General features: G+C 46.6%; 1 protein-coding gene across 2 annotated transcripts; it reads left to right on the forward strand.

The window, feature by feature from the left end:
* The first annotated feature begins 1,697 nt into the window (after nt 1-1,697).
* Nucleotides 1,698-16,605, forward strand: LOC18035121 (isoflavone reductase homolog PCBER). Of its 2 annotated transcripts, none has more exons than XM_006423246.2 (5): nt 1,698-1,929; nt 2,067-2,201; nt 2,307-2,544; nt 3,042-3,245; nt 16,430-16,605. In XM_006423246.2, exons 1-5 carry the CDS (start codon nt 1,747-1,749, stop codon nt 16,603-16,605), a joined length of 936 nt encoding a protein of 311 aa, XP_006423309.2. In that variant the 5' UTR covers nt 1,698-1,746. The 2 variants fall into 2 exon arrangements, with proteins under 2 accessions (XP_006423309.2, XP_024034775.1); XM_024179007.1 differs by having other exon boundaries at nt 16,442-16,605.
* Nucleotides 16,606-16,891: the final 286 nt, after the last annotated feature.

Genomic DNA, 16,891 nt, shown 5'->3' on the forward strand with positions numbered 1-16,891 from the left:
ATAGCAATTAGGGGTGGGCAAAATACCCGACCCGACCCGATCCGACCCGATCCGATTCGAAAAAAATCGGGTTCGGATCGGATCGGGTTGTAAAGAAAACCCGATCGGGTGCATTTGTGTCAACCCGATCGGATCATGATCGGATCGGATCGGGTTGACCCGATCGGGTTGACACAAAATAAAAAAAAAAATTAAACCTCAAATACACACCCCACACACACACCGGAACATATATACGCCACACACACTAGAACACACACGCTGGAACACATACACACCACACACACTGGAACACATTACACATACACACCACCCACGCACTGGAACACACACATTGGAACACACACACTGGAACACATACACACCACCCACGCCCTGGAACACACACACCACGCCCCCCACGCACTGGAACACACACACTGGAACACGAAGTGAACACCACACACACTGACACACCCACAGCCCCCTGCCGACCAGCAACATAATCGCCCACACCCACCCACAAGCCACAGCCTCCCTCTCTCGCATCCCACTATCGACGGAAACAAGCGACAGTTATACAGCCCACTCCAACCGAGGCTACTCCGTGAGAATGGTGACCCGATCTACTGATCTACTGCTACCAAGTACCGGATCTGCTGCGCCACCTCCACGCCTCCAATCCTCCGCCATCACCCGATCCGATTCAAGCTCCATTTGTCTGTTGAGTTTTGAAAGCTTTGGGTTGTTGCTGTAAATGTGTAGATCGTGTGTGTGTAAATGGGTAGATTGTGTGTATTTTTTATATCCGACCCGATCCGATCCGAATTATATTCGGATCGGGTCGGATCGGGTTATAGATTCGGGTTGAATTCGGATGAGTTCTCATCTAACCCGACCAACCCGAAACCCGATCGGGTTGATCCGAACCCAATTTTACCCACCCCTAATAACAATTCAAATCCCCACAAAAGTATTATGGGGGCTCATTTTCTTCTTTAATTATAACAAATAATTGAGCGGAGGATAAAAATCTAGGTCATGTATAATAATAACTAATATAAACTAGACTTAATCATAATATGTTTGTAAATATCAGTTGTAGTCTCATACAATATAGGTTATAGATTATAATATTAACATAAAAAAAAAAGATATCTAACTGTCAATCAATAAAATGACAAAAACTTAGGGTAACATACCACAAAGTCAATATAGCTGGACGGATGAATATAATATGTAAACAAATTTAAATGGGATAATACCATACGGTACATACATAACATTTTAAAACTGAATTTAAAAAAAAAATTAAAACTGAATTGGAATTCGTATGTGTATCCAGCTACCTTGCAACAGTTGTAAGGTACCCTAACTTTGCAACAATTTCATCCTTCGTGCATTCAGTCACAAAGTCCAAATTTGGCCCGTTTAAGAATCGAACTGAAAAACTAAAAAAAATGAATCCGGCGATATTTGCGAACCGGAAACGAGCCAGCGTTATGCTTATGTCATTTCAGAGATATCAACAGTCGTGCTTTCAGTCCTTAAACCTAGAAACATTATGGCTTTTCTCCTTAAACCTCAAGGGCATTTTCATCCTTTCACTCAAGCGTGAAACTGCATGTAAGCACTGCTTCGCTTACACGCTCCATGCACATTTAAAGGCACCACTGTCGGATAAAAAATATCTATCCATTTGATCATTTCAAAACAAAACGAAAAAAAAAAAAAAATCTCAGGAATTGAACTGAACGAGTCTCAGAAATGGCATCGAAAAGTAAGATTCTATTCATCGGCGGGACAGGGTATATCGGTAAATTCACTGTCGAAGCGAGCGTAAAAGCCGGCCACCCGACGTTCGTGCTCGTGAGAGAATCCACAATCTCTGGTCCTTCCAAATCTCAACTCCTCGATCACTTCAAAAACCTCGGCGTCAATCTCGTCATAGTGCGTTTTCATTTTTCTCTTTTCTTAATTTTTTATTCCGATCATTTTTACACGTAGAAGTGTAGCATCTACTACTTAATATACATAATGATATTATTATTTTTTAATTTTTTTTGGTTGCTGTTATTATTATGCAGGGAGATGTGTTGAATCACGAGAGTTTGGTGAAGGCGATTAAACAAGTGGACGTGGTGATATCAACGGTCGGTCACACTTTATTAGCTGATCAGGTCAAGATTATTGCTGCCATTAAAGAAGCCGGTAACGTTAAGGTATAGCATAATTAATATTGTCAATAAAATTAAAATAATTAATTATAAACCAATGGCATGGACTCAATTAATTAATTGATGTTGAATGTGATTATTATTATCCAGAGATTCTTCCCTTCTGAATTTGGAAATGACATTGATCGAGTCCACGCCGTTGAGCCAGCAAAGTCTTTATTTGCCATAAAGGCGAAAATCCGCCGAGCCGTTGAGGCTGAAGGCATTCCGTATACTTACGTAGCATCGAATCTCTTTGCTGGCTACTTCCTTCCCAATTTGTCGCAGCCTGGGGCCACTGCCCCACCTAGGTATAAAGTTGTCATCTTAGGCGATGGAAATCCAAAAGGTATGAATTTAGGTCATTGCTTATAGCAAGACTGTTGAAATAACCATGATTAAGGCTCCGTTTGTTACTACGGTGTTAATTTTATGGCCTAAAACTGCTGTACAATGGAAGGTGTAGCAACCTAACTTACGCTCTGTTCGGTGTGGTTGTTGCATAGCTGTAACTTAAAGTTAACTGCAAAAGTGTTTGATGAATATTTGCAGACTTAACTTTAAACCGAGATGATTTTATCCAACATTTGTCTGATTAAAACTTATGATCCCTAAGAAGTTTGTCAAAATATATATATATATATATATATATATATATATATTAAATGGAGCACCTCAATACTAAATGAATCCATGTATTCAACTTTGGATAGACTTTTAAATAATGACCAAACACTTTAGCTGTTAAATTGCCACATCACAGCTGCAACACAATAATTCCAAACGTCTTCATTGCAAAATAGTTGAATGAATCTAAATCCACTGGCTTCGTCATTTGATTTTCAGCGATCTATAACGAGGAAAATGATATTGGAACCTACACCATCAAAGCGGTTGATGATCCGAGAACCTTGAACAAAATCCTTTACATTAAACCCCCTGGTAATATTTACTCATTCAATGATCTTGTGTCCTTGTGGGAGAGAAAGATTGGCAAAACCCTCGATAGGGTGTACGTTCCAGAGGAGCAAGTCCTAAAGAATATTCAGGGTTAGCTATAATTCTTACTGTTTGAGGGAAAAGTAGGAAAGATAATAGAGCGCCACGTGTCAGCCAATGGAATGATATCAGCACAATCGGAGGTACCCTGCATAATCCGAGGTGCCCGGCATGACTTGAGGTACCCCGTATAAATAGAGGTACCCTGCACAATTAGAGGTATCCCACACAAATAGAGGTACCCCATATAATATGAGGTACCCCATACAAATAGAGGTACCCCATACAGATAGGGGTACCCCGCGTAATTGGGGATACCCCATGTAATTCGAGGTATCCGGAAAAGCGAATGCAAGAGAATCCACCAAAAATACCCGCCATGAGAAACGTCTCCGCCTCCTAAAAGATATCATTTGATTTTGTCAGAATTAGGAATCAAAAGCGACGTGCTAAAAGGAGGGACAGCCGCCTGCTACCTCTGCCAAAAGTGAAGGACACTGTCCCAAGGACAGTGGTCCCTAGCCGCCTACCCGACAGCTACTGCAGAGGTACCCTGGACCACTCTCCAGCGCGCGCCACGTTTCCAAAAGATGAGATACGCCGCGAACATTCAAATAACGGCCCAAAAACAATTATAAAGAGGTAAAAGGACGTTAGCCAAAAAGGGTATGCCACGTGGCAGCTGAGGTACTCCATATATAAAGGTGCCTAGGTTTCATTCTAGGGCATGCTCTCATTCGCCCAAAAACACTCACACTCCAAAAAAGAGGTTTTCTTCAACCTTAAACCCTAATTTACAGAGGGCTAGCTAGCTCTCTTTGCCATAAAAGCTTGAGTTTGCTAACTTGAGCGTCGGAGTGTGAACGCCGGGGTACCCCGGCTTTACCTCTAACCTCTATTTCACTGTTTTGCAGGCGTGGAGCTCATTTGGAAGGACACCTCTCTTGTTTATGACCTTTCACCATTGTTACCACTCTCTCTCCCCTTCTCACCTCCCCAGAATTTCAGATACACCGCACCGCACCGCACACAACAAACCAGTGAGGTACCCCATCTCCCCTCAAAATAACAAATTTATTGTTCTAGATTGGTTTGGTTTTTCTTACCCCAAAATCAGTTGAAAACAATTGGCGCCGTCTGTGGGGAAGTCGCACAAAAAGCCTCCACCGAGGTTACCAAACTAGTTGTTGTGTGTACTCCAATACATGGCACCCGACGTACCTCCCGAAGGTTTAATGGGGGATCCTACAAGGATGAGAGATGACAGCAGCAGTGAAGATAGTGATCCCGCAAGAAGGGTAGCCCGCATCAGCAAGGGCAAAGGTATCAAGCAATCGACAGGTGTTCGCCAAGAAGAGGAACCTATTTCGCACAAGCGTTTTGAGGATCTTGCCCACGCAATACTTAGGGCGGTCGGATCTCGAGCACCCGAAAGTTCGCTTCCACCAGTGATGCTAGAAGCTCCGCCACCTCAAACGGACGACCAAGCTATGGTCAGAAGAGGGGTACCCGAGGCCAGCAAGCCAAAGCCTAGGCCATCGGGTACCCATTCTAAGTTTCAAACCGTGGGCTCTCGCGACGAGCGTTCCACCGCCTCTTGCAATTCCCGCAGCAGCCAGGGTACGAGGCGTGCAAAGCGTACCCACGAGGATCTCCGTGAGAAGCTAAATGCCAAAAGGGCTTCTCAAATGGCGGCGACATCATCGGGTACACCGAGGGTACCCCTCGAACTTGTGGAAAAGATGGAGAACCTAGAAGCCCAAGTGAAGCTCCTCTCCGAGAAGCAAAACATCACAGCTGCACCAACACCAATGACCTACCAGTCACCATTCACTATGGAGATTAGGACGGCAGCTCTCCCCGAGGCGTTCGCCATGCCTCAGATACCCCAATACTCGGGTACCACTGATCCCTCGGAGCATGCTGAGTTATACCGCGACCAAATGCTTATCAAGGGTGTAGATGAGAGCGCCATGTGTAGGATGTTTACCCACACACTCACGGGCCCCGCGAAGTCATGGTTTCGCTCTTTGAAAGCGGGTAGCATATCTTCCCTACACCAATTGCTATCCGAATTTACTAAAGAGTTTTCCTATGCATCCACTCAAGATAGGGTAGCCTCCAAACTTGCCTTTATCAAGCAAGGGGAAGCCGAGCCTTTGGCGGAGTATGTGAGTCGTTTCCACCAAGAGGTGCTGCGAACCGGAGCATTTGGAAACCAATACACATTGACCCATTTTGAGAAAAATTTGAGGTTGGGCAAGTTATGGCGTTCTTTTCAAAAGAAGCGCCCACTTTCATATGGGGAAGCCCGTTCTCGGGCGTTGCAGCAAGTGGAGATGGACGAAAAATGCCAATTGAAGCGCCAAGAAGATAAGGTCGATGTTACAAAGAATAAGGAGAAGCCCAAGAGAGTGGAGGCCCCAATACCTAGGGTACCCCGAGCACGGAGCCCTCCACGGGTTGCCCTGCGGGGACGAGGGTATAACCCTCAGGGTACCTCAAGGGTACCCCAACCTCCAAGATCGCCACCACCGGATCAGCGAGAGCCACCACCAAGGCCTCGGTACGAGTCTTACCACCCACTGAATCGATCTCCAGAGCAGATATTCTATCATATTCGGGATAGCGGCCTCCTCCGTCCTCCTAAGCCAATGAAGAAGTACCCCAACATGAAGCGTAGCCTGAAGTATTGCGAGTTCCATGAGGACTTTGGTCACAGCACAGCCGAGTGCTTCACCTTGCGAGAGGAAATTGAATCTTTGATTCTCAGCGGGTACCTCAAAGAATTTGTTACTGGCATGAGAGAAGCTCGGAAATCTGCGGAGCAGGATAAGGGCAAGCGGGTAGCTGATGGTAGCCTTGAACGAGAGGTACCCCCTGGACACAAGAAAGGCGTGTATGTCCGGATGATCATGGGCGGACCGACTTTAGCGGGCCAATCTAGGAGGGCTATCAAAGGCTATGGTAGATCGTTGTCGATAACCACCAATATGGGCAGAGAAGTCAACCTTAATGAATGGGGTACACCGAAGGTACCCCACCATCCCCCGCCTATCTTTTTTACAGAAAAAGATGCGGAGGGCATCTCGTACCCCCACGACGATGCCTTCGTAATTACCCACTGGTAAGGTAGCAAGAACTCTCGTAGATACCGGTAGCTCCGTTGACATCATTTTCAAAAGCGCATTGGATCAACTATTGATTGAGTCGCCAAAGATCACCCCATATGCTACGCCTCTTATTGGGTTCGCCGGAGATATGGTTATACCAAAAGGCATCATTACGCTGCCCGTTACACTTGGTAAGGTACCTCACCGTGTTGTTCATATGATTGATTTTCTTATTGTAGATCACCCGGGTGCCTACAATATTATATTGGGTAGGCCGTTCTTAGTAGCAACTAAAGCGGTGGTATCCATGCACTACCTCGCCATGAAAGTCCCAGCCGCCCAAGAAGTTATCACCATTAAAGGGGACCAGCAATCGGCTCGTGGATGTTATTCTGTGGCCTTCAAAGTCACTTACCAAATAGCTTCTGATCCGCCAATGAAGGGGTACCCCAGTGGCAGCCAGCCCACACCTTCCCCTTCAAAGCGAGCACTTGCTAGACAGCGGAGAGCAGTACTCAAAAAATCTCCTCAGGTAGCCCACCCACGAAAACAGTTGGAGTCTTCACCAATGGGGGTAGAAGCAGTTACGGGGGATAGCTCGAGGGTACCCCACGGGGACCAGGAGGAGCCCAGATGTGAAGTTGAGGCACCTTTGGATCCCCGAATATTGAAAGATGAAAAGCGGGGTACCCCAGTTGAAGACCTTATTTCAGTCTCGATTTGTGCCACCGACCCAACAAAGACAGTGAAAGTAGGCTCCAACCTCTCGGAAGAACAAAGAGAGAAGCTCATCACATTTCTACGCGAGCACCACGATGTATTCGCTTGGTCCCACTCGGATATGCCGGGTATCCCACCTTCCCTCTCTTGTCACAAACTCAATGTCAGCCCGCATAATAAACCGGTCAAACAGAAGCATCGCGCCTTCAACCAAGAGAGGTATGATGCAATTGAACAAGAGGTAGACCGCCTATTAGCCGCAAGGTTTATCCGGGAAGCAGTGTACCCTGATTGGGTATCCAACGTTGTTCTAGTCAAGAAATCAAACGGAAAGTGGCGCATGTGTGTGGACTTCACTGATTTGACCAAGTCCTGCCCCAAGGATAGCTTCCCGCTTCCTCGGGTGGACCAGCTGGTTGATGCAACAGCGGGGCATGAGATGCTTAGTTTTATGGACGCCTTCTCCGGGTACAACCAAATTCCGATGTATGAACCCGATCAAGAGAAAACGGCTTTCATCACCAACCGTGGATTATACTGTTATAAGGTTATGCCATTCGGTTTGAAGAATGCCGGGGCTACCTATCAACGGCTGGTGAACAAAATTTTCAAGGAACAAATCGGGCGCACCATGGAGGTGTACATAGACGATATGATCACCAAATCGGTGCATGCGGGGGAACACTTGGGGCACCTCAGAGATACCTTTACCGTTTTGAGAAAACACCATATGCGGCTTAACCCTGAAAAGTGTGCATTCGGGGTCACCTCGAGAAAATTTCTTGGGTTCATGGTACAACAGCGGGGGATTGAAGCCAACCCCGATAAAATTCGCGCGGTTCTTGACATGAAATCGCCAAGCACCATCAAGGAGGTTCAAAGCTTGGCGGGCCGGGTAGCTGCTCTGAGCCGCTTCATCTCCAAGGCTACTGACCGGTGTAAGCCTTTTTTCAAAGCTTTGAAGACTGGCAAGAAGCTCCAATGGACACCCGATTGCGAAGAGGCTTTCCAAGAACTGAAGGGGTACCTCGTGAATGCTCCACTACTTGCCAAACCTGAGCCGGGAGAGGTGCTTTTGTTGTATCTCGCCGTATCTGAGCATGCCACCAGCTCTGTGTTACTCCGAGAGGATGATAATGGGGTACAACGACCTATTTACTACACTAGTAAGGCTATGGTTGATGCCGAAAAGAGGTACCCCACATCTGAGAAGATCATTTTGGCATTGGTGGTCTCCGCACGGAAGCTCAGACCATATTTTCAGGCTCACACCATTGCGGTCGTCACCAACCTTCCCCTTCGGCAAATCCTCCAGAAGTTAGACATGTCCGGAAGGCTTCTCCGATGGTCCCTTGAATTAAGCGAGTTCGACATAATTTTCAAGCCTCGTTTGGAGATTAAAGCACAGGCCATCGCTGATTTTATTGCGGAATTCGCCAATGACTCAAGTGGTGAAGGTGACTTGAGATACCTGTTAGATACCCCACCCACCGATGAACGGGGGCAGGTCTGGGAAATATATGTAGACGGTTCCTCTAACTCACACGGAAGTGGTGCAGGAGTTATTATAATCGACCCGAATAAGGTGAAAATATGCTACGCCTTGCAATTTGGATTCAAGGCTTCAAACAACGAAGCCGAATACGAGGCCATCATAGCGGGGCTGAGGATGTCGAAGGCTTTGGGAGCGAAAAGGGTACACGTCAAGAGCGACTCCCAGTTGGTGGTAAGCCAAATTACCACACAATATCAAGCGAAAGAGGAAAACATGAAAGGGTACCTCGGGAAAACCAGAGAGTTGATGTCCCAATTTTGTGAGGTTAAGGTGGAACGGGTACCCCGACTGGAGAACAGCGAAGCCGACACCCTAGCGAAAATGGCATCCCTTGGGATAGCCCAATCATCTGGCCCCATCACAACAGAACACATACCCGCACCCAGTGTTGGTCTCCCAGAGCCATTGGAAGTAGGATGGCTGTCCAACGAGGGGCTTTGGATGGAGCCTATCATAAGGTACCTCAAGGACGGAGACCTCCCCTCCGATAAAAGTGAAGCAAGAAGATTAAAGTATAAAGCTGCCCGGTATTGCTTGATCCAGGGTACCCTATACAGAAGAGGCTTCACTCTTCCTTATCTTAAATGCTTGGGAAGCGACGAGGCCGAGTATGTCATGAGGGAGATACATGAGGGGATTTGTGGCAATCATTATGGAGCACAATCACTGGCGCAAAAAGCTCTCCGTCAGGGGTACTACTGGCCAACCATGCGGGAAGATGCCAAGAATATGGTACGAAGCTGTGACAAATGCCAAAGGTTCGCCAGGGTACCCCACCTACCCCCAGAGAAGCTAACAGTTATATCTTCCCCTTGGCCCTTTGCTATGTGGGGAGTGGACCTCATTGGCCCGTTACCTACCGGGAGGGGACAAGCAAAACATGCAATCGTGGCGGTAGATTATTTTACAAAATGGGCGGAAGCGGAGCCACTAACAAGCATCACAGAAAGGAAAACCACCGAATTCATTTGGAAGAACCTCATTTGCAGATTTGGAATCCCCTATGCAATTGTCAGTGATAACGGCAAGCAATTCGATAATGACAAATTTCGAAGCTTTTGTTCGGAGTTGGGGATCGCCAACCGATTTGCTACACCTGCCCATCCCCAATCTAATGGGCAAGTCGAAGCCGTTAACAAGATTATCAAAGGTATCCTGAAGAAGAAGCTAGAAGAAAGAAAGGGAGCATGGGTAGACGAGCTACCTGGGGTACTGTGGGCGTACCGAACTACTCAAAACACCTCCACCAGGGAGACCCCGTTTTCCCTCACATTCAGTGTTGACGCAGTGATTCCAGCAGAAATTGGGGTACCCTCTCACAGGGTTGAATACTTTGATGAGGCCGAGAACACCTCCTTGGTTGCTTCAAACCTTGATTTGGTGGCTGAAAAAAGGGCAAGAGCAGAATTGAGGACCACCATATATCAGCATCGCATTTCGGGTCTATATGAAAAAAGGGTACGCCCTCGATCCTTCAAGAAAGGAGACTTGGTCTTGAGAAGGGTAACTCAGAACACTAGGGTACCCTGCGAAGGCGCTTTTGGGACGAATTGGGAAGGACCCTACCGCATCGACAAACCCGTTGGGACAGGTGCATACAGGCTACTCCACATGGATGGCACAATAGTGAGGCACCCCTGGAATGCTGCAATGCTACGGAAATATTACTAAAGGACAGTGTCTTAACCTTTAGTCTTTTGCTTTATTTAATGCTTTCTTTAATGTTTTTGGGTGGTAGGCCAAATGGGGTACCCCAAATGCCCTATGTTGGTCAGTTGCAACTTTAGAAGTTTCTTTAATTTTCAAATGAAAAGAGTAGGAGGTCTTGCGGTCTCCCATTCTCCTTAGGATAACAAAGCTAAGTCATGTACTGATCAACGCTTTCGTTATCTATAAATGCATTTTCTTTCTTTGCAAGTATGATATCTCCTTTATTTTTCGCCATTTCGATCTTAGAATACGGATTATATTCACTTATCGCCATTAATATACCCTTGCATCTGGTTATATGCAATTCTCGCCATACGCTTGTCAATTATGACTAACCAAACACAGGACCAGTCAGGGTACCTGATATGCCAAGATCGTGACGATCTATGTAAAGCCAAGAGGGGCAACAGAGGGAACAGCCCAGGGATAGCCTTTCTGCGGAAGCAGGACCGAGCTACATAGACAAAGAGAGGGAGGGTCAAAGAGGACCCGAGGGTGAAGAAAAACCGTCATACCCTAGCGGCACGAGGTTCGGCTTAGGTATGAGAACACCCACACCTCCGTCCTCGTACTTGAGCAAAGTAGGGGGTAAGCTATTCAAAAATTCGGAGAGAACTTCGAAAGAATAAGAAATTGATTGGTTGGACCAATTACGCACTTTCAATTTTTGATCGAGATGTCGCGATGATGTTTTGATGACCTATTTGTGGGAAATCTGCCAAGGTTGCCGAGAAGGGCATGCACCAAACTCGCCGATCTGTGTAAACCAGCAGGCGCCTGATGCTGAATCGTTGTTAAGGTACCAGGGGTACCCCATTTCAAAAAAATGAGAGGTACCCTAAGCATTTACAAGATAACAGTTTAGCCAAGCATTCATTTGCAAAATAACAAGAATGCAAAGTATAAAAGGGCTCGGTGGCATAGTATCATAACAAAAGTGAAGTCTCAATCATACAAAATATCCCAGGAAACCAAAAGGAAAGAAACAAGGTCCAAACAACAAAATATGGATAGATCCGAAAAACAAGGGCACAATGAAAAGGCTACACCGAGGGGGGAACGCCATCCCCAACATCCGTCTCTAGAGGGCGATCTGCAGAGGACTCCGAGGTACCCGGAATATGAGCAGCCGAAGTAGGGGCATCCGAGGCAGGCAACGGCTGGAGCGCACGGGGTACCCTAGGCGACCCGGAAGGGGTACCCGACCGTGCCTGAGAAGACTTCTTCCTTTCTGCAATCGTCTTCAGAATCGTAGCCTTGTTGACAAATTTCTGCACGCGGGGTACCTCCAACTCCGGATCCACACTCTACACCTCCGTCATGATGAGTGAGAATGCATCCTCCGCCATCGTCTTTTGTCGAGATAGCAGATCTCCGTTGGTGGCCCTCAACTCCTCACAATCCTTCTCCACCCTAGCTTTCTCTCCCGACAGGCCAGCAATGCGTTCTTGCAGAGTTTTAACTTCTCGAGCGAGCTGATCCTCACGAGATTGATGGCTTTGAAGCTCACTCCTTAACTTGTTGACCTCTGACTGTGCGACAACAAGGGAGTCGAGATCCGGAAGGTAGTGGCTAAGGAGAAAGGATGCCTGCGGGTCATGAAAGACATGTTAAATATATGTGTATGACAAAAAAGATTAAATAAGTAAAAAGAAAATGATGAAGAGTACACCCGGGGTACCCCGGGAAAGCCTACCTCTTGGGTAGCCCTAAGTGCTTGACCGTAACGCTGGCTCAAGCTCATCTTGTCAGCCTCTTCAGCAACCTCGGAGGTAACATTTTCAGCAGAGTAGTAAAAGTGGCGAGCCAAGTGCGAAACCTCCTTGTTAGAAGCCGGGTCTAAGTCACCCTCACGTAACTCATCAGGGAAAGTAGAAACCAGCCCGAATTTTCTCTTCTTCGAGCGAGGGGTACCTTTCGACCCGCTGTGGGAGGTGCCCTGAGATTTCCCCTTTGGACCGGGAGCTCGAGGAGGTCGGGAGCCTTTCGGGGGTACCGCCGAATCCTGAGATCCGGAAGCACCGCCCACTACCGCTTGGAAGAAGGCGTCAAAAGCGTCACCCGTCGATTCCATGACTGCACCCAATGCACAAAAGTTATGTTAGCTGGACAAGTACTAAGTACTGCAAAAGTAAAAAATGGGAAAAGGAAAGCGGGGAAGCGAAACGAAGAATGCAATGATAATGGGGTACCCCAGTCCCATAAGTAATAATAGGATACCCCCCGACACCCAAATCATACATGAGTCACCCCCAGGAGCAGGTGTAGGACTTCGGTCAATCAGCCCCGCTCTCCATAATCGGCTCTCCTCCAGCACATCACTACCCCTATGTGCACCTCGAAGCCTGTCCACAAACTTCTTCACCTCTCTCCCCACCTCCTGAACTGGGCATGATCCTTTAGCCCATGTCACACCTGCGAAAGCATAAAGAACTCAAGGTTAGCGAGACATTCAGGCGAAAGATTCCGATAAAGAACCATAAGTAAGGGAGATACTTACAGTCTACGTTGAAGGAATGGGGAACCTCCACGGAGTCGCCCTTCTCACCCAGAGTCTCTGTCCCCCACCTACCCTCAGCGACAAACCATCCCTTTCGGTAACCCTTCTTCAAGGCGGGGTTCCCCTCAACGATGTAGCCATGATCACCCCAGGGGGAGAAGTAAGCAATGCCGGGACCCTTAGGCTTCTTGAATTGGTAAAGGCCCCTCAACTCCCGAACAGAAATGTCGCGCTTCACGACCTCCAACCATAACACATGTAAGCCCGTCAGTGTCCTCCACCCTGGAAGGGACAGCTGCCCAGGAGCTACCCCCAAATAACTAAACATTTTCATAAAGAATGGTTGGAGGGGCAGGCGGAGTCCTAGATCGAAGAGGTCGATATGGAGAGCAATCCCATCAGACTTTGGACACTCGGGTCGCTCATCTACATGGGGTACCCTAAGCTGGACAGACGGAGGAATATTGTATTTGGCTCTAATTTGTTCTAAGTCCCCTAAAATAGCCCTCATAATGCCTAGGGAAAAAGGGTTGCTAGATTTTGAAGGTGTGGCAGGGGGAGACTTAGGCGGCTGGACCGAGGAACGAGCTGGAACCTTAGGCTTGGTTGGCTTACCCTTCTTTCGAGGATGGGGGGTAGGCCGTTTACTAGGAAAGCGTGGGCTGACACGAGGGGTACTCCTAGGGGGAGGGGGCTCAGAACGAGAATTACAACTCTTGGAGGAACTAGGAGGGGACCGATCCCCCTCGCTAATGGAGATGTGGGAAGGGGAACCCGCAGAAGGGCTGTCAACCCTACTAGCCCCAACTTTACGTCGTTTCATCACGGGTCCCGTGTGTTTCTTACCCATCTACTTTCCCCCAACAACACATCCACAAGCCCCCAACAACACATCCACAAGTTCCCCAAACAACACATCCACAAGCCCCCAACGACACATCCAGCAAACCACACGTTTCCCAAACAGCAACATGTCCATACCAAGCACCATCCACCACACATCAACCACCAAATGCAAACACCAACCAACAAAAAAAAAAAAAAAAAAACAAACAAACACAACAAAAACCAAAAATAAATTTTTCTCAGAGTATGCAAAATAGCGCCACTGTAAATACGCCAAAGGAGGAGAAATGATGAGGGATACCTATGGTTCACCAACTCAGTAGATCGGGATTGAAAATCGTGGCAAGACGAAGCTGCAGGCAACCAAAAACAGTAAGTAAAAATATGCAAGTATAAAAATAAAAAATAAAGCTTATATATATGTAATTGTTTATAAATAAGTAAATAAATAAAATGAAGAACGAAGAAGCTGCAGTAACCGGCGTCGGCTGTAATGGCTGCAACCACCGAGAACCGACGCCGACCGCCGTAGCCACCGAACCGACGCCGATCGCCGCAGCTGCCGCCACCAAGAAGAACCGACGTCGGAAAAATGCAAAGGAGGACGTCGGCCAAAAAAAAAAAAAAAAAAAAAAAAAGAGAAAAATCGAGAAGCTGCAGCCGTTAAACTAACGCCGGAAACCACCAAACCGACGCCGGCTGCCGCAGCTGCAGCCACCGAACCGACGCCGGCCGCAACCACACCAAACCGACGCCGGAAATCACAGAGAAAAACACCAAGCCGAAACGAAAAAGAGAAAAGAAAAAGAGAGAAGAAAAAGAGAGAAGAAAAAGGAAGGAAGAGAGAAAGCACCAAGGGAAAAATGAAGAAACGATGAAGGGGAGGGTTACCGTGTGTATCGCCGGACTGAGATCTCGCCGTGAGCCGCCGGAAATCGCCTTGAACCGACCAGATCTGGAGCCCAAAACCGCCACTGCAGCAGCCGAGATCCACGCCGGAAAACGTACTAGATCAACGCCAGCCGAGAGAGAAATAGAAAAAAGAATGAAAGAAAAGGAAGAAAGAAAAGAGAGAAAGAGAAAGAAGAGAAAACGGAAAGAGAAGGAAATAAAAGAAAAAGAGGGAAGAAAGAATAAAACCTAGGGGAAGACGAAAGGAAGTAAAAAAAAAAAAAAAAAAAAAAATTTTTTGATGATGTTGATGCATTTAGAAGAAGAGACGAAATTATGGAAGAAAAAGGCTACTGGAAATAATCAATTTTTTGGAGTTCGTTTGGGGATTTTCAAAATTTTGACACACGTCAGGAGTTTTAAATTCAACCTGACAGAACACGTTGCCCAAGAAAGGAGTTCGGGGATGTCTGAGTGAGATTTGTATTTTCAAAATTCAAACTGCGTGTCAGACGGCTGCCACTTCCCAAGAAAAAGGAGAGAGACATATGAAGACAACTGTTCTTTCTCATCGTCAAAAAAAAAAAAAAAAAAGCGGGAAAAGGAAAAGACAAAGAGACGACTTTTAGTTTGAAGTACACAAAGTTTAGTCAAGGGAAGAAGCTAAGCAAGGTACCCTCCGGTCCGGCCGCGTCGCCACGTGTCACTCATACAATGAGTTTCTTTTGCCTCCAATACTTCTCACCAAAAAGAAACTAGGGGGATGTTGTTTGAGGGAAAAGTAGGAAAGGTAATAGAGCGCCACGTGTCAGCCAATGGAATGATATCAGCACAATCGGAGATACCCTGCATAATCCGAGGTGCCCAGCATGACTTGAGGTACCCCGTATAAATAGAGGTACCCTGCACAATTAGAGGTATCCCACACAAATAGAGGTACCCCATATAATATGAGGTACCCCATACAAATAGAGGTACCCCATACAGATAGGGGTACCCCGCGTAATTGGGGATACCCCATGTAATTCGAGGTATCCGGAAAAGCGAATGCAAGAGAATCCACCAAAAATACCCGCCATGAGAAACGTCTCCGCCTCCTAAAAGATATCATTTGATTTTTTCAGAATTAGGAATCAAAAGCGACGTGCTAAAAGGAGGGACAGCCGCCTGCTACCTCTGCCAAAAGTGAAGGACACTGTCCCAAGGACAGTGGTCCCTAGCCGCCTACCCAACAGCTACTGCAGAGGTACCCTGGACCACTCTCCAGCGCGCGCCACGTTTCCAAAAGATGAGATACGCCGCGAACATTCAAATAACGGCCCAAAAACAATTATAAAGAGGTAAAAGGACGTTAGCCAAAAAGGGTATGCCACGTGGCAGCTGAGGTACTCCATATATAAAGGTGCCTAGGTTTCATTCTAGGGCATGCTCTCATTCGCCCAAAAACACTCACACTCCAAAAAAGAGGTTTTCTTCAACCTTAAACCCTAATTTACAGAGGGCTAGCTAGCTCTCTTTGCCATAAAAGCTTGAGTTTGCTAACTTGAGCGTCGGAGTGTGAACGCCGGGGTACCCCGGCTTTACCTCTAACCTCTATTTCACTGTTTTGCAGGCGTGGAGCTCATTTGGAAGGACACCTCTCTTGTTTATGACCTTTCACCATTGTTACCACTCTTTCTCCCCTTCTCACCTCCCCAGAATTTCAGATACACCGCACCGCACCGCACACAACAAACCAGTGAGGTACCCCATCTCCCCTCAAAATAACAAATTTATTGTTCTAGATTGGTTTGGTTTTTCTTACCCCAAAATCAGTTGAAAACACTTACTTTTTAAATTTTATCAAAGAGAGCAATAAATTTTGTGCCTTATTGATACTGTCTTCCCCAAAATGTTGCAGAAGCTGCACCAGCTGCACCTCCAGTCGACGTGATATTATCAGTTCAGCGCTCTGTTTTCGTGAAGGGAGATCAAACCAACTTCGAGATTGAACCATCGTTTGGAGTTGAGGCGTCGCGGCTTTATCCTGGTGTCAAATACACTACAGTTGATGAGTACCTCAATCAGTTTGTGTAACCCTACTCTGCTGAGCTACAGCTTGCGGGACCTTAGGAAATAAATAATTGGCTTGTTGCCATCTTAATTATATATATATATAAACATTATGGTTGTTGGTTGTTGGCCTTTCTTTTGGTTTTCGATGGAATTTGTAACACCATATTATGCCCGCTACGTGAGTACACCAGTGATCAAGTAAAGTAGCCCTATGTGCCTGATATAAAATAATTATAAAGTCAGAAACACCTAGAAATTAAAAGGTAATTCATCAACATTTGTCACGTAAAATTTACTTTATGGAAGA

This window comes from Citrus clementina, unplaced genomic scaffold (assembly GCF_000493195.1).
Source record: "Citrus clementina cultivar Clemenules unplaced genomic scaffold, Citrus_clementina_v1.0 scaffold_8, whole genome shotgun sequence".
NCBI lineage: Eukaryota > Viridiplantae > Streptophyta > Magnoliopsida > Sapindales > Rutaceae > Citrus > Citrus x clementina.

Bases quoted from the DNA above. Each gene is read 5' to 3' on its own strand.
- LOC18035121 (XM_006423246.2), top strand. From the start codon at position 1,747: ATGGCATCGAAAAGTAAGATTCTATTCATCGGCGGGACAGGGTATATC. The intron at 1,930-2,066 runs GTGCGTTTTCAT...ATTATTATGCAG, and splicing joins TCGGCGTCAATCTCGTCATA to GGAGATGTGTTGAATCACGA. The intron at 3,246-16,429 runs GTTAGCTATAAT...AAAATGTTGCAG, and splicing joins AGTCCTAAAGAATATTCAGG to AAGCTGCACCAGCTGCACCT.